At 46.1% G+C, this 18,174-nt stretch overlaps 1 protein-coding gene across 1 annotated transcript in view; it reads left to right on the top strand.

The window, feature by feature from the left end:
• Window positions 1–18,174, top strand: part of LOC121540195 (protein PRRC2C-like) — a 50,849-nt gene that overhangs the window by 14,894 nt on the left and 17,781 nt on the right. Inside the window, 9 exon segments of the mRNA XM_045207819.1 lie at window positions 14,710–15,053; window positions 15,221–15,300; window positions 15,451–15,578; window positions 15,687–15,774; window positions 15,944–16,097; window positions 16,246–16,924; window positions 17,080–17,255; window positions 17,447–17,744; window positions 17,931–18,138. Of these exon segments, the coding sequence (XP_045063754.1) occupies window positions 14,710–15,053; window positions 15,221–15,300; window positions 15,451–15,578; window positions 15,687–15,774; window positions 15,944–16,097; window positions 16,246–16,924; window positions 17,080–17,255; window positions 17,447–17,744; window positions 17,931–18,138 (2,155 nt within the window).

Genomic DNA, 18,174 nt, shown 5'->3' with positions numbered 1-18,174 from the left:
TGTTAGGCTTTCACAGTGCAATTCAGGGAAACTGATAATTTTGGTGCGCATAGGAAGGAGTCATGAGTGCATTCAGGTGCGTGTGCCGCTGTGAATGTTTTTCACAATAGACAAGCACTGGCTCATTCTGTTCAGAACAACCCAGGTTATGACGACATGTCATCTTTTAACTGTACATCAAACATAGTGATCATAAACGTTGACACTGTATATGATGTGTGTTTTTATGATACAGAAATGTGAAGTGCACATTTGGACTCACGGGTGTTTGCTTGTATGACATTAACATTTTACATTTTAGTCATTTAGCAGACGCTCTTATCCAGAGCGACTTACAGTTAGTGCATACATTATTCCCCCCATGGGAATCGAACCCACAACCCTGGCGTTGCAAACGCCATGCTCTACCAACTGAGCTACATCCCTGCCGGCCATTCCCTCCCCTACCCTGGGCCAATTGTGCGCAGCCCCATGGGTCTCCCGGTCGCGGCCGGCTACGACAGAGCCTGGATTCGAACCAGGATCTCTAGTGGCACAGCTAGCACTGCGATGCAATGCCTTAGACCACTGCGCCACTCGGGAGGCTAAGGCGTATTTATTATAATCCTCAACATCTCATCTTTCAAAATGCATACAGTGCATTCGGAAAGTATTCAGACCCCATGACTCAACATTTTGTTAGGTTACAGCCTTATTCTAAAATGGATTAAATTGTTTTTTTTCTCCCTCATCAGTCTACACACAATACCCCATAATGACAAAGGAGAAACTGTTTTTTAGAAATATATATTATGAAAAAAGAAAAACTGATATTACATTTACATAAGTATTCAGACCCTTTACTCAGTAATTTGTTGAAGCACCTTTGGCAGTGATTACAGCCTCGAGTCTACTTCGGTATGATGCTTCAAGCTTGGCACACCTGTATTTGGGGAGTTTCTCTTATTCTTCTGTGCAGATCCTCCCAAGCGCTGTCAGGTTGGATGGGGAGCGTTGCTGCACAGCTATTTTCAGGTCTCTCCAGAGATGTTCAATCGGGTTCAAGTCCGGGCTCTGGCTGGGCCACTCAAGGACATTCAGAGACTTGTCCCGAAAGCACTCCTGCGTTGTCTTGGCTGTGCTTAGGTTCTTTGTCCTGTTGGAAGGTGTCGTGTTGAGCATGGAACATTCCAAAAACCTTTAATTCATGAACTTTTAGTTAGTTATTTTGTTATCATTAAAACACTTAAATACTTTTAATGTTCTCCTAAATGTATTTGTGTGCTCTTAAATTTCAATTTAGGAGTACATGTCTGCGTAGAGCCCTGAACTATAATAATAATAAGCCGCATCACTCAGCATTTTGTGGCAGGGCAGGCACTTTGTTGATTCTTGATGTTTAGTTGTAGAACTGTTTATCTGTTTTTACTATTGTATCATACATAGGTTAACCCCCTAGAGGAACCCCCATAAACATCTGTCAGTTTAAGCTAGAGATCAGTTTTTTTTTGCATTGGATGCGTCTCAATCCATCGCATCCGCCGACGTTGCACTTCTGCATCTGCGGTGTAAGGTGACAGAGCTAGAGCGGTGTTTGTATGACAATGAGACATCCCGAAAATCGGTGTTCTCACAAAATCGTCTGTAGCGTCCGAACGGTTTGGCCTACAAACTTATTACCCCTCTGTGGAAAGGTGAGACTCTCACAAACACTCTAGCAGGCCTCACAAGACTTGTCAGAAGGTCCCCCGGTATCAGTTGAAAAAATGAATGGAAGTATATATGGAGACTCAAGTGCCAGAAATACATGTATGAATAAATAAATATATATACAGTGGGGAGAACAAGTATTTGATACACTGCTGATGTTGCAGGTTTTCCTACTTACAAAGCATGTAGAAGTCTGTAATTTTTATCATAGGTACACTTCAACTGTGAGACGGAATCTAAAACAAAAATGCAGAAAATCACATTGTATGATTTTTAAGTAATTAATTTGCATTTTATTGCATGACATAAGTATTTGATACATCAGAAAAGCAGAACTTAATATTTGGTACAGAAAACTTTGTTTGCAATTACAGAGATCATCATAAAGGGAACACTTAAACAAGACATCCTAGATCTGAATGAATTAAATAATCTTATTAAATACTTTTTCATCGTCCTGTCCCCTTTGCAGAAAAGCATCCCCAAAGAAGGATGTTTCCACCTCCATGCTTCACGGCTGTAGGTCTTGACCAGGTTTGCACACACTGCAGCAGGGATTTTGGCCCACTCCTCCAAACAGACCTCCTCCAGATCCTTCAGGTTTCGGGGCTGTCGCTGGGCAATACGGACCTTCAGCTCCCTCCAAAGATTTTCTATTGGGTTCAGGTCTGGAGACTGGCTAGGCCACTCCAGGACCTTGAGATGCTTCTTACGGAGCCACTCCTTAGTTGCCCTGGCTGTGTGTTTCGGGTCGTTGTCATGCTGGAAGACCCAGCCACGACCCATCTTCAATGCTCTTACTGAGGGAAGGAGGTTGTTGGCCAAGATCTCGCGATACATGGCCCCATCCATCCTCCCCTCAATACGGTGCAGTCGTCCTGTCCCCTTTGCAGAAAAGCATCCCCAAAGAAGGATGTTTCCACCTCCATGCTTCACGGTTGGAATGGTGTTCTTGGGGTTGTACTCATCCTTCTTCTTCCTCCAAACACGGCGAGTTTAGACCAAAAAGCTCTATTTTTGTCTCATCAGACCACATGACCTTCTCCCATTCCTCCTCTGGATCATCCAGATGGTCATTGGCAAACTTCAGACGGGCCTGGACATGCGCTGGCTTGAGCAGGGGGACCTTGCGTGCGCTGCAGGATTTTAATCCATGACGGCGTATTGTGTTACTAATGGTTTTCTTTGAGACTGTGGTCCCAGCTCTCTTCAGGTCATTGACCAGGTCCTGCAGTGTAGTTCTGGGCTGATCCCTCACCTTCCTCATGATCATTGATGCCCCACGAGGTGAGATCTTGCATGGAGCCCCAGACCGAGGGCGATTGACCGTCATCTTGAACTTCTTCCATTTTCTAATAATTACGCCAACAGTTGTTGCCTTCTCACCAAGCTGCTTGCCTATTGTCCTGTAGCCCATCCCAGCCTTGTGCAGTTCTACAATTTTATCCCTGATGTCCTTACACAGCTCTCTGTTCATGGCCATTGTGGAGATGTTGGAGTCTGTTTGATTGAGTGTGTGGACAGGTGTCTTTTATACAGGTAATGAGTGGAGAACAGGAGGGCTTCTTAAAGAAAAACGAACAGGTCTGTGAGAGCCGGAATTCTAACTGGTTGCTAGGTGATCAAATACTTATGTCATGCAATAAAATGCAAATTAATTACTTAAAAATCATACAATGTGATTTTCTGGATTTTTGTTTTAGATTCCATCTCTCACAGTTGAAGTGTACCTATAATAAAAAATTACACACCTCTACATGCTTTGTAAGTAGGAAACACTGCCGATTTTGTAGGTTATCAAATACTTGTTCTCCCCACTGTATATAAATGTGTGTGTGTGTGTGTGTGTGTGTGTGTATGTATATAGATATATATATATATATATATATATATATACATACTGCTCAAAAAAATAAAGGGAACACTTAAACAACACATCCTAGATCTGAATGAATTAAATAATCTTATTAAATACTTTTTTTCTTTACATAGTTGAATGTGCTGACAACAAATTCACACAAATTGTCAATGTAAATCAAATTTATCAACCCATGGAGGTCAGGATTTGGAGTCACCCTCAAAATTAAAGTGGAAAACCACACTACAGGCTTATCCAACTTTTATGTAATGTCCTTAAAACAAGTCAAAATGAGGCTCAGTAGTGTGTGTGGCCTCCACGTGCCTGTATGACCTCCCTACAATGCCTGGGCATGCTCCTGATGAGGTGGCGGATGGTCTCCTGAAGGATCTCCTCCCAGACCTGGACTAAAGCATCCGCCAACTCCTGGACAGTCTGTGGTGCAACATGGCGTTGGTGGATGGAGCGAGACATGATGTCCCAGATGTGCTCAATTGGATTCAGGTCTGGGGAACGGGCAGGGCAGGCCAGTCCATAGCATCAATGCCTTCCTCTTGCAGGAACTGCTGACACACTCCAGCCACATGAGGTCTAGCATTGTCTTGCATTAGGAGGAACCCAGGGCCAACCGCACCAGCATATGGTCTCACAAGGGGTCTGAGGATCTCATCTCGGTACCTAATGGCAGTCAGGCTACCTCTGGCGAGCACATTGAGGGCTGTGCGGCCCCCCAAAGAAATGCCACCCCACACCATGACTGACCCACCGCCAAACCGGTCATGCTGGAGGATGTTGCAGGCAGCAGAACGGTCTCCATGGCGTCTCCAGACTCTGTCACGTGCTCAGTGTGAACCTGCTTTCGTCTGTGAAGAGCACAGGGCACCAGTGGCGAATTTGCCAATCTTGGTGTTCTCAGGCAAATGCCAAACGTCCTGCACGGTGTTGGGCTGTAAGCACAACCCCCACCTGTGGACGTCGGGCCCTCATACCACCCTCATGGAGTCTGTTTCTGACCGTTTGAGCAGACACATGCACATTTGTGGCCTGCTGGAGGTCATTTTGCAGGGCTCTGGCAGTGCTCCTCCTGCTCCTCCTTGCACAAAGGCGAAGGTAGCGGTCCTGCTGCTGGGTTGTTGCCCTCCTACGGCCTCCTCCACGTCTCCTGATGTACTGGCCTGTCTCCTGGTAGCGCCTCCATGCTCTGGACACTACGCTGACAGACACAGCAAAACTTCTTGCCACAGCTCGCATTGATGTGCCATCCTGGATGAGCTGCACTACCTGAGCCACTTGTGTGGGTTGTAGACTCCGTCTCATGCTACCACTAGAGTGAAAGCACCGCCAGTGACCAAAACATCAGCCAGGAAGCATAGGAACTGAGAAGTGGTCTGTGGTCACCACCTGCAGAACCACTTCTTTATTGGGGGTGTCTTGCTAATTGCCTATAATTTCCACCTGTTGTCTATTCCATTTGCACAACAGCATGTGAAATTTATTGTCAATCAGTGTTGGTTCCTAAGTGGACAGTTTGATTTCACAGAAGTGTGATTGACTTGGAGTTACATTGTGTTGTTTAAGTGTTCCCTTTATTTTTTTGAGCAATGTGTATGTATATGTGTATATATAATATATATGTTTATATATATATATATATACACATATAAAATATGTACATATAAGATGTGTGTGTGTGCACACACACATACATATACAGTGGGGGAAAAAAGTATTTAGTCAGCCACCAATTGTGCAAGTTCTCACACTTAAAAAGATGAGAGAGGCCTGTCATTTTCATCATAGGTACACGTCAACTATGACAGACAAATTGAGAAAAAAAAATCCAGAAAATCACATTGTAGGATTTTTTATGAATTTATTTGCAAATTATGGTGGAAAATAAGTATTTGGTCACCTACAAACAAGCAAGATTTCTGGCTCTCACAGACCTGTAACTTCTTCTTTACGAGGCTCCTCTGTCCTCCACTCGTTACCTGTATTAATGGCACCTGTTTGAACTTGTTATCAGTATAAAAGACACCTGTCCACAACCTCAAACAGTCACACTCCAAACTCCACTATGGCCAAGACCAAAGAGCTGTCAAAGGACACCAGAAACAAAATTGTAGACCTGCACCAGGCTGGGAAGACTGAATCTGCAATAGGTAAGCAGCTTGGTTTGAAGAAATCAACTGTGGGAGCAATTATTAGGAAATGGAAGACATACAAGACCACTGATAATCTCCCTCGATCTGGGGCTCCACGCAAGATCTCACCCCGTGGGGTCAAAATGATCACAAGAACGGTGAGCAAAAATCCCAGAACCACACGGGGGGGACCTAGTGAATGACCTGCAGAGAGCTGGGACCAAAGTAACAAAGCCTACCATCAGTAACACTACGCCGCCAGGGACTCAAATCCTGCAGTGCCAGACGTGTCCCCCTGCTTAAGCCAGTACATGTCCAGGCCCGTATGAAGTTTGCTAGAGTGCATTTGGATGATCCAGAAGAGGATTGGGAGAATGTCATATGGTCAGATGAAACCAAAATAGAACTTTTTGGTAAAAAACTCAAACTCGTCGTGTTTGGAGGACAAAGATTGCTGAGTTGCATCCAAAGAACACCATACCTACTGTGAAGCATGGGGGTGGAAACATCATGCTTTGTGGGCAGTTTTTCTGCAAAGGGACCAGGACGACTGATCCGTGTAAAGGAAAGAATGAATGGGGCCATGTATCGTGAGATTTTGAGTGAAAACCTCCTTCCATCAGCAAGGGCATTGAAGATGAAACGTGGCTGGGTCTTTCAGCATGACAATGATCCCAAACACACCGCCCGGGCAACGAAGGAGTGGCTTCGTAAGAAGCATTTCATGGTCCTGGAGTGCCTAGCCAGTCTCCAGATCTCAACCCCCATAGAAAATCTTTGGAGGGAGTTGAAAGTCCGTGTTGCCCAGCGACAGCCCCAAAACATCACTGCTCTAGAGGAGATCTGCATGGAGGAATGGGCCAAAATACCAGCAACATTGTGTGAAAACCTTGTGAAGACTTACAGAAAACGTTTGACCTGTGTCATTGCCAACAAAGGGTATATAACAAAGTATTGAGAAACTTTTGTTATTGACCAAATACATATTTTCCACCATAATTTGCAAATAAATTCATTAAAACTCCTACAATGAGATTTTCTGTATTTTTTTTTCTCATTTTGTCTGTCATAGTTGACGTGTACCTATTATGATAAATTACAGGCCTCATCTTTTTAAGTGGGAGAACTTGCACAATTGGTGGCTGACTAAATACTTTTTTCCCCCACTATATATATATGTATAGATATAGATATATAGATATATAGATATGTGTGTGTGTGTTTGTATATATACAGTGGGGAGTACAAGTATTTGATACACTGCCGATTTTGCAGGTTTTCCTACTTTCAAAGCATGTAGAGGTCTGTAATTTTTATCATAGGTATACTTAAACTGTGAGAGACGGAATTTAAAACAAAAATCCTGAAAATCACATTGTCAGATTTTTAAGTAATTAATTTGCATTTTATTGCATGACATACAGTGAGGGAAAAAAATATTTGATTCCCTGCTGATTTTGTACGTTGGCCGACTGACAAAGAAATGATCAGTCTATAATTTTAATGGTAGGTTTATTTGAACAGTGAGAGACAGAATAACAACAACAAAATCCAGAAAAACGCATGTTATAAATTGATTTGCATTTTAATGAGGGAAATAAGTATTTGACTCCTCTGCAAAACATGACTTGGTACTTGGTGGAAAAACCCTTGTTGGCAATCAGAGGTCAGACGTTTCTTGTAGTTGGCCACCAGGTTTGCACACATCTCAGGAGGGATTTTGTCCCACTCCTCTTTGCAGATCTTCTCCAAGTCATTAAGGTTTCGAGGCTGACGTTTGGCAACTCGAACCTTCAGCTCCCTCCACAGATTTTCTATGGGATTAAGGTCTGGAGACTGGCTAGGCCACTCCAGGACCTTAATGTGCTTCTTCTTGAGCCACTCCTTTGTTGCCTTGGCCATGTGTTTTGGGTCATTGTCATGCTGGAATACCCACCCACGACCCATTTTCAATGCCCTGGCTGAGGGAAGGAGGTTCTCACCCAAGATTTGACGGTACATGGCTCTGTCCATCGTCCCTTTGATTCGGTGAAGTTGTCCTGTCCCCTTAGCAGAAACCCCCCCCCCCCCCAAAGCATAATGTTTCCACCTCCATGTTTGACGGTGGGGATGGTGTTCTTGGGGTCATAGGCAGCATTCCTCCATTCCTCCTCCTCCAAACACGGTGAGTTGAGTTGATGCCAAAGAGCTCCATTTTGGTCTCATCTGACCACAACACTTTCACCCAGTTCTCTTCTGAATCATTCAGATGTTCATTGGCAAACTTAAGACGGGCATGTGCTTTCTTGAGCAGGGGGAACTCGCCGGCGCTGCAGGATTTCAGTCCTTCACGGCGTAGTGTGTTACCAATTGTTTTCTTGGTGACTATGGTCCCAGCTGCCTTGAGATCATTGACAAGATCCTCCCGTGTAGTTCTGAGCTGATTCCTCACCGTTCTCATGATCATTGCAACTCCACGAGGTGAGATCTTGCATGGAACCCCAGGCCGAGGGATATTGACAGTTATTTTGTGTTTCTTCCATTTGCGAATAATCCCAACAACTGTTGTCACCTTCTCACCAAGCTGCTTCACGATGGTCTTGTAGCCCATTCCAGCCTTGTGTAGGTCTACAATCTTGTCCCTGACATCCTTGACGAGCTCTTTGGTCTTGGCCATGGTGGAGAGTTTGGAATCTGATTGCTTCTGTGGACAGATTTATTTTATACAGGTAACAAGCTGAGATTAGGAGCACTCCCTTTAAGAGTGTGCTCCTAATCTCAGCTTGTTACCTGTATAAACGACACCTGGGAGCCAGAAATCTTTCTGATTGAAAGGGGGTCAAATACTTATTTCCCTCATTTAAAATGCAAATCGATTTATAACATTTTTGACATGCGTTTTTCTGGATTTTTTTGTTGTTATTCTGTCTCTCACTGTTCAAATAAACCTACCATTGAAATTATAGACTGATCATTTCTTTGTCAGTGGGCAAACGTACAAAATCAGCAGGGGATCAAATACTTTTTTCCCTCACTGTAAGTATTTGATCACCTGCCAACCAGTAAGAATTCCGGCTCTCACGGACCTGTTAGTTTTTTTATTTTTAAGAAGCCCTCCTGTTCTCCGCTCATTACCTGTATTAACTGCACCTGTTTGAACTCGTTACCTGTATAAAAGACACCTGTCCACACACTCAATCAAACAGACTCCAACCTCTCCACAATGGCCAAGACCAGAGAGCTGTGTAAGGACATCAGGGATAAAATTGTAGACCTGCACAAGGCTGGGATGGGCTACAGGAAAATAGGCAAGCAGCTTGGTGAGAAGACAACAACTGTTGGCGCAATTTATTAGAAAATGGAAGAAGTTCAAGATGACGGTCAATCACCCTCGGTCTGGGGCTCCATGCAAGATCTCACCTCGTGGGGCATCAATGATCATGAGGAAGGTGAGGGATCAGCCCAGAACTACACGGCAGGACCTGGTCAATGACCTGAAGAGAGCTGGGACCACAGTCTCAAAGAAAACCATTAGTAACACAATACGCCGTCATGGATTAAAATCCTGCAGCGCACGCAAGGTCCCCCTGCTCAAGCCAGCGCATGTCCAGGCCCGTCTGAAGTTTGCCAATGACCATCTGGATGATCCAGAGGAGGCGCAGTGGTCTAAGGCACTGAGTGGCGCAGTGGTTTAAGGCACTGCATCGCAGTGCTAACTGTGCCACTAGAGATCCTGGTTCGAATCCAGGCTCTGTCGCAGCTGGCCGCGACCGGGAGACTCATGGGCGGCGCACAATTGGCCCAGCGTCGTCCAGGGTAGGGGAGGGAATGGCCGGCAGGGATGTAGCTCAGTTGATAGAGCATGGCGTTTGCAACGCCAGGGTTGTGGGTTCGATTCCCACGGGGGGCCAGTATAAAAAAAATATGTATTCACTAACTGTAAGTCGCTCTGGATAAGAGCGTCTGCTAAATGACTAAAATGTAAATGTAAATGTAATGAATGGGAGAAGGTCATGTGGTCTGATGAGACAAATAGAGCTTTTTGGTCTAAACTCCACTCGCCGTGTTTGGAGGAAGAAGAAGGATGAGCTTGTAAAGTGGTTATGCCACTGGCTATAAGGTTAATGCACCAATTGGTAAGTCGCTCTGGATAAGAGCGTCTGCTAAATGACGTAAATGTACAACCCCAAGAACACCATCCCAACCATGAAGCATGGAGGTGGAAACATCATTCTTTGGGGATGCTTTTCTGCAAAGGGGACAGGACGACTGCACCGTATTGAGAGGAGGATGGATGTGGCCATGTATCGCGAGATCTTGGCCAACAACCTCCTTCCCTCAGTAAGAGCATTGAAGATGGGTCGTGGCTGGGTCTTCCAGCATGACAACGACCTGAAACACACAGCCAGGGCAACTATGGAGTGGCTCCGTAAGAAGCATCTCAAGGTCCTGGAGTGGCCTAGCCAGTCTCCAGACCTGAACCCAATAGAAAATCTTTGGAGGGAGCTGAAAGTCCGTATTGCCCAGCGACAGCCCCGAAACCTGAAGGATCTGGAGAAGGTCTGTATGGAGGAGTGGGCCAAAATCCCTGCTGCAGTGTGTGCAAACCTGGTCAAGACCTACAGGAAACGTATGATCTCTGTAATTGCAAACAAAGTTTTCTGTACCAAATATTAAGTTCTGCTTTGCTGATGTATCAAATACTTATGTCATGTAATAAAATGCAAATTAATTACTTAAAAATCATACAATGTGATTTTCTGGATTGTTGTTTTAGATTCAGTCTCTCACAGTTGAAGTGTACCTATGATAAAAATTACAGACCTCTACATGCTTTGTAAGTAGGAATACCTGCAAAATCGGCATTGTATCAAATACTTGTTCTCCCCACTGTACAGTGAGGGAAAAAATTATTTGATCCCCTGCTGATTTTGTACGTTTGCCCACTGACAAAGAAATGATCAGTCTATAATTTTAATGGGAGGTTTATTTGAACAGTAAGAGACAGAATAACAACAAAAACATTCAGAAAAACGCATGTCAAAAATGTTATAAATCAATTTGCATTTTAATGAGGGAAATAAGTATTTGACCCCCTCTCAATCAGAAAGATTTCTGGCTCCCAGGTGTCTTTTATACAGGTAACGAGCTGAGATTAGGAGCACACGCTTAAAGGGAGTGCTCCAAATCTCAGTTTGTTACCTGTATAAAAGACACCTGTCCACAGAAGCAATCAAACAATCAGATTCCACTCTCCACCATGGCCAAGACCAAAGAGCTCTCCAAGGATGTCAGGGACAAGATTGTAGACCTACACAAGGCTGGAATGGGTTACAAGACCATCGCCAAGCAGCTTGGTGAGAAGGTGACAACAGTTGGTGCGATTATTCGCAAATGGAAGAAACACAAAATAACTGTCAATCTCCCTTGGCCTGGGGCTCCATGCAAGATCTCACCTCGTGGAGTTGCAATGATCATGAGAACGGTGAGAAATCAGCCCAGAACTACACGGGAGGATCTTGTCAATGATCTCAAGGCAGCTGGGACCATTGTCACCAAGAAAACAATTGGTAACACACTACGCCGTGAAGGACTGAAATCCTGCAGTGCCCGTAAGGTCCCCCTGCTCAAGAAAGCACATATACAGGCCCATCTGAAGTTTGCCAATAAACATCTGAATGATTCAGAGGAGAACTGGGTGAAAGTGTTGTGGTCAGATAAAACCAAAATCGAGTTCTTTGGCATCAACTCAACTCGCCGGAGGAGGAGGAATGCAGCTTATGACCCCAAGAACACCATCCCCACCGTCAAACATGGAGGTGGAAACATTATGCTTTGGGGGTTTTTTTCTGCTAAGGGGACAGGACAACTTCACTGCATCAAAGGGACGATCGACGGGCCATGTACCGTCAAATCTTGGGTGAGAACCTCCTTCCCTCAGCCAGGGCATTGAAAATGGGTCGTGGATGGGTTTTCCAGCATGACAATGACCCATAACACACGGCCAAGGCAACAAAGGAGTGGCTCAAGAAGAAGCACATTAAGGTCCTGGAGTGGCCTAGCCAGTCTCCAGACCTTAATCCCATAGAAATTATGTGGAGGGAGCTGAAGGTTCGAGTTGGCAAACGTCAGCCTCGATACCTTAATGACTTGGAGAAGATCTGCAAAGAGGAGTGGGACAAAATCCCTCCTGAGATGTGTGCAAACCTGGTGGCCAACTACAAGAAATGTCTGACCTCTGTGATTGCCAACAAGGGTTTTGCCACCAAGTACTAAGTCATGTTTTGCAGAGGGGTCAAATACATATTTCCCTCATTAAGATGCAAATAAATGTATATCATTTTTGACATGTGTTTTTCTGGATTTTTTTTGTTGTGATTCTGTCTCTCACTTATAGACTGATCATGTCTTTGTCAGTGGGCAAACGTACAAAATCAGCAGGGGACCAAATACTTTTTTCCCTCACTGTATGTGTATATACACACATATAATATATGTATATATACACATAATATATGTTTGTGTGTGTATATATAGATATGTGTGTGTATATATAGATATGTATGTGTTTATATATAGATAGATAGATAGATAGATAGATATGTGTGTATGTTTCCTGATATTTCTCAGTGCCTTCAGAAATTATTCAGACCCCTTGACTTTTTCCACATTTTGTTATGTTACATCCTTCTTCTAAAATTGATTAAATTAATATAAATCCTCAGCAATCTACACACTACCCCACAACGACAAAGTCAAATCAGGTTTTTAGAAATGTAGCAAATTTATGAAAAATACTAAACAGAAATACCTTATTTACATAAGTATTCAGCCCCTTTGCTATGAGACTCGAAATTGTGCTCAGGTGCATCCTGTTTCCATTGATCATCCTTGATGTTTCTACAACTTGATTGGAGTCCACCTGAGGTAAATTAAAGTGATTGGACATGATTTGGAAAGGCACACACCTGTCTATATAAGGTCCCACAGTTGACAGTGCATGTCAGAGCAAAAACCAAGCCATGAGGTCGAAGGAATTGTCCGTAGAACTCCAAGACAGGATTGTGTCGAGGCACAGATCTGGGGAAGGGTACCAAAAAATGAAGGTCCCCCAGAACAAAGTGGCCTCCATCATTCTTAAATGGAAGAAGTTTGGAACCACCAAGACTCTTCCTAGAGCTGGCCGCCCGGCCAAACTGAGCAATCGGGGGAGGGCCTTGGTCAGGGAGGTGACCAAGAACCCGATGAGCACTCTAACAGAGCTCTGGAGTTCCTCTGTGGAGATGGGAGAACCTTCCAGAAGGACAACTATCTCTGCAGACCTTTATGGTAGAGTGGCCAGACGGAAGCCACTCCTCAGTAAAAGGCACATGACAGCCTGCTTGGAGTTTGCCAAAATGCACCTGAAGACTCTCAGACCATGAGAAACAAGGTTCTCTGGTCTGATGAAACCAAGATTGAACTCATTGGCCTGAATGCCAAGCGTCACGTCTGGAGGAAACCTGGCACCATCCCTAAGGTGAAGCATGGTGGTGGCAGGGACTGGGAGACTAGTCAGACTAGTCAGGATCGAGGGAAAGATGAACGGCGCAACACACAGAGATCCTTGATGAAAACCTGCTCCAGATCGCTCAGGTCCTCAAACTGGGGCGAAGTTTCACCTTCCAACAGGACAACGACCCTAAGCACAGCGAAGACAACGCAGGAGTGGCTTCGGGACAAGTTTCAACGTCCTTGAGTGGCCCAGCCAGAGCCCGGATTTGAATCTGATCAAACATCTCTGGATAGACCTGAAAATAGCTGTGCAGCAACGCTCCCCATCCAACCTGGCAGAGCTTGAGAGGATCTGCAGAGAAGAATGGGAGAAACTCCCCAAATACAGGTGTGCCAAGCTTGTAGCGTCATACCCAAGAAGACTCGAGGTTGTAATCGCTGCCAAAGGTGCTTCAACAAAGTACTGAGTAAAGGGTCTGAATACTTATGTAAATGTGATTTCAGTTTTAAATTTATTCATTTGCAAAAATGTCTAACTACCTGTTTTTGCTTTGTCATTATGGGGTATTGTGTGTAGATTGATGAGGGGGAAAAAAACGATTCAATAAATTTTAGAATTAGGCTGTAACCTAACAAAATGTGGAGAAAGTCTTGGTCTGAATACTTTTAGAAGGCACTGTAGGTGTAGATGCATGACGCGTTTGGAATTCCATGATCAGAACTCGATCAGGTGTAGACACGGTCTCAGATATAGGACAGACACTTAAGAACAAACTTCCTTTTTATTTTTTTTGGGGGTGGACTATCTGTTCCATGTAGTGAATCTGTTATTTTAGTCATTTTAGCAGACGCTCTTATCCAGAGCGACTTACAGTTAGTGAGTGCATACATTATTTGTTTATTTTTCATACTGGCCCCACTGGGAATCGAACCCACAACCCTGGCGTTACAAACGCCATGCTCTACCAACTGAGCTACATCCCTGCCGGCCATTCCCTCCCCTACCCTGGACGACGCTGGGCCAATTGTGCGCCGCTCCATGGGTCTCCCTGTCGCGGCCGGCTACGATTCGAACCAGGATCGCTAGTGGCACAGCTAGCACTGCGATGCAGTGCCTTAGACCACTGTGCCACTATTATTCAATGCGTTTGTATGGGCTAATAGCAGTAAGACCAATTTTTTGTTCTTTCATCAAAACAGTTTTATAGGTATTCTTAAAATGAAAAATGAAATAGGTTAATGAGCCTTAAAACAATTCCATATAGCTTAGTAGAACCCTCCCCCGGCTTAGACGGGGCTTAGACTGTTATGGGTTAAAATACTTGGGTCACAAACATTTGATTGAATTGAGCAATACATTACTTCTTACTAGTAATACATTTCTTGTTTTAGAAACATTATAAAGCGTCTTCATCTGTTTTTTGTGATTTTTGGTGTAATTATGGTGCAAAATATTTTGGCTGGCAAAAAATCGTAATAGCTGGTAGATTTGTTTAAATCTGGTGGACCAAAAAGTTAATTTTCCACCCTGCTCTCCTCTCCTAGATGTTGGTAGTTGGCGAGAGGGTGGGGGCAGGAATCTGACCACAGGATCCAGCCCTTCTGAGATGGACAGCCGTGGGCCAGAGGAGGGAGGGTCGGCTCTCAGCACCCCCTCACCCCCTGAGGAGGCGGAGGAGGGGGGCAGGGTGCCCCCTAATGAGAAGGGAGAGGTCAGGGAGAGGCTGCCCCTGTCTGTCCAGCCTGCACCCCTCTCCTCCCAGCCCCAGCTACAATCCTCCTCCTCCTCCTACGTGCCCGCCCAGCCTAAACTCAATGGGGGCCAGCAGGCCTCTGCCGGGGTGCTTCCCCAGTTCCATCCCCAGTTCAGGGGCATGATGCCACCCTACGTAAGTGATTGACTGAATGATTTATTGATTTTACTTCGGGTATAAAAATACATGGAATTACTTACCTGATATGGGATGTTTCCTTGACAATAGTTGCTAGTTTGCTACAAATGTCTATGACCTTGCAGAGTAGGATTCTCCTGGTAATGGCTGTTTTCCTGTTCTAGATGTTCCATGCATACCCCAGAATGCCCTTTGCTCCAGTGCCAGGGAACATCAGATACCCTGTTCCACAGGATGGAGCCAGGTGAGTACACACACACTCATAAACACACACACACACTCTCCTACATCCCTACACACTCATCATTATTACCACATCATAACATTGAGTTCCTAGACCTCTCATCATCCATTCCCCAGTGAACTGACCCTCTTGTGTGTGTTGTGTCCCCAGGAGGGTCCGTCCCCAGCAGGGGCCCTCCCAGGCCTGGCTCAAGGATCCAGACAGACCCTCCATCATCAGCGCCACAGAGCTCAAAGAGCTCGACAACCTGGACACTGATGCTGACGAGGGCTGGGCTGGTAATACTCATCTGTATTTATAAATGTTTTTACATCACGTTTTATTAGCATTTCATTGAAAGTCCATGTAATGGTAACTCTCCTCATCTCTCTCTGTCTGTTATCCAGGAGCTCAGATGGAGGTAGACTACACAGAGAAGCTCAACTTCAGTGACGATGAGGAGAACCAAGCCGCCAAGGAGAAAGGAGAAAACTGGTGAGTCTCACTGAGGAAGGTGCTTCCTTTTCTGCCTCACTACCTGGGTGTGACAGACGGGGTTTGTCCTGGGGTATCTGTACTCCTCGAGACTGTTAGCGTGCTGAGCTTAAGCCTAGGCATTACCATGTAGCGCTAACAAAAGACTAACCATCGCACTCTCTCTCAGGGAGTGGATCGGTAAAGTGGAGCGGATGAGGCCGCCGCGCCCCTCAGACGGCCAGGAGGGCAGCAAAGGCTCATGGGTAGATAGAAGGGACCCCAGGGCACCCTCCCCAGGCAGTATGGGACAGTACAAGACCGGCCCACCACAGGACTACCAGGTGAGGCTGAGGATGGTTGGTTGACTCAGAATGGGGTATGTTTGACTTGATGGAGGAGTCCTGGACTAATGCGCCATCAAGAGCTTTACTATAAAAGTTCCCTTTGGATGTTTGAGAACTTATTTCATCTTTCTCTCTATCTCTCCAGGGTCAGCCAGGTGTGCGCTCGGTAGGCAGCGGAGCCCCTCGTGTGGCCAAACCCCCCACCACAGCTCCCCCTGGCGAGGAGGAGTCAGAGGCCTGGCGCCAGAAACGCAAGAAGCAGGACCTGTCGGAAGCAGTAGAAAGAGCCAGGCGGAGGAGAGAAGAGGAGGAGAGGAGGATGGAAGAGCCGAGACTCGCCGCCTGCGCAGAGAAACTCAAGCGCCTTAATGAGAAACTCCGCCCTGCACCAGAGGCCACGCCCGTCCCTGCTGCAGAGACAACCAATGAAGAGACGGGAGCTGTGCATGAAGACACACCCCCTTTGTCTGTTCCTCCCCCTGTCTCCAACCCTGCACCTTCACAGCCTCTCCCTCTGCCACAGACCCCGACCATACCAGCCCCTCTCCAAGACAGAGAGAGGATGGAAAGAGAGAGGGAAAGGATGGAGAGCGAGAACGAGAGGGTGGAAAGAGAGATGGAGAGAGTAGAGCCTAGTGCGGAGGAGAGTCAGTTTGTGCCTCGCCAGCACAGCCCTCCAGTCCAGAGACCAGTGTCCATAACCCCAGAGCCTCAGCTCGGAGAGGGCCCCCTGGTTGAGGTGGGCCCCCTGGTGGATGAGAGCCAGACTGAGAGACTGATTCCCATGCCTATCCGAGAATACTTCAGCGCCGATGAGAGTAGAGGTGAGCCCTCTGGCAGAGCCCTGTGTTTGCACCAACATAAATTAACCAGTTACTTTACCTCCCACAGTTTCACTCCCAGCAAAGCCAATCTTTCTGTTTATTTCAATGACGAGGTTTAGGTTTACAGTGTGACTGACTACTGTCTTGCTCTCTAGTGGAGGAGCATGTGCCCCTGTCTCTGCCCTGTATGGACCCTCCCATTGGAGAGGATGCCCCGGTGGCCCCCCCAGACCTGGAGGGAGAGGCGGGGGCTGCCATGCGCCCCTCTCTCACCTCGGGATACTCCAAACAGTTCCAGAAGTCTCTGCCCCCACGCTTCCTCAGGCAGCAGGTATTGGACTGGTGTTGCTCTGTGTTTTTATACACAATGTCACATCCAAAGTTCCTCTTGGGAAAAGTCAAGTTACCAAATAAGTTAAATTCCATCTCTGGACTATGGAATCCTGAACTTTTAATGTTGTCCATGTCATTTTGAAGAGGAATGCCCTGAATCCAACTCTTAACCTCTCTTTCTCCTTGCAGGAGCAGATGAAGCAGCAGCAGTGGCAGCAGCAACAGCAGCAGGGTGGTGGTGGAGGAGGAGGAGGCGGTGGTGGTGGTGGTGGTGGGGCTGTGTCCCCATCAGGAGGAGGTGGAAGTGTAGCTACCCCCCAGCAGCAGCACCGCTCCCTGTACCAGCCCATTGGACCCCCTCACCATCAGCAGCATCTGGCTAACATGGGCTTTGACCCCCGCTGGCTCATGATGCAGTCATACATGGACCCCCGCATGATGTCTGGAAGACCATCGCTCGACATGCCAAACATGCACCCTGGACCTGGTATGGAGATATTGACGTACTGATACGTGTGTGTGTGTTTTCAGTTTAGTTTAGCTTTTCTTCTGTGGGTGTTGATGCCCTGTGAGTGTTTTGGTGTAAATAGACATACATTTTTATAGCGTATACTGTATATAAACTGTAAAAGGTAATCATTTTGACCGGCTGTCCCCTTCTCCTTGTCTCCAGGGCGGATGGCTCCTAAGCAGATAGTTCGTAGAGAGCCAGGGGACAGGTCCAGCTCCAGTTCTGACTCCTTTGACCACCTGACCAGGCCTATACGGGACCACAGTCTCCCCTCTGAACCACGCACGGTGTGGGGGTCTGACCCGTACGCCCAAACTGAACCCCTGCCCTCCGCCACACCCCCTAAAGGACGGGAGGACAAGGACACCAGGTGAGGGGACAACACAATAATCAGGCTGAATCTCAA

Source organism: Coregonus clupeaformis, chromosome 26 (genome assembly GCF_020615455.1).
Source record: "Coregonus clupeaformis isolate EN_2021a chromosome 26, ASM2061545v1, whole genome shotgun sequence".
NCBI lineage: Eukaryota > Metazoa > Chordata > Actinopteri > Salmoniformes > Salmonidae > Coregonus > Coregonus clupeaformis.
The sequence above is the reverse complement of the archived record's forward strand: the minus strand, read 5'-3'. Positions and strand labels throughout refer to the sequence as shown.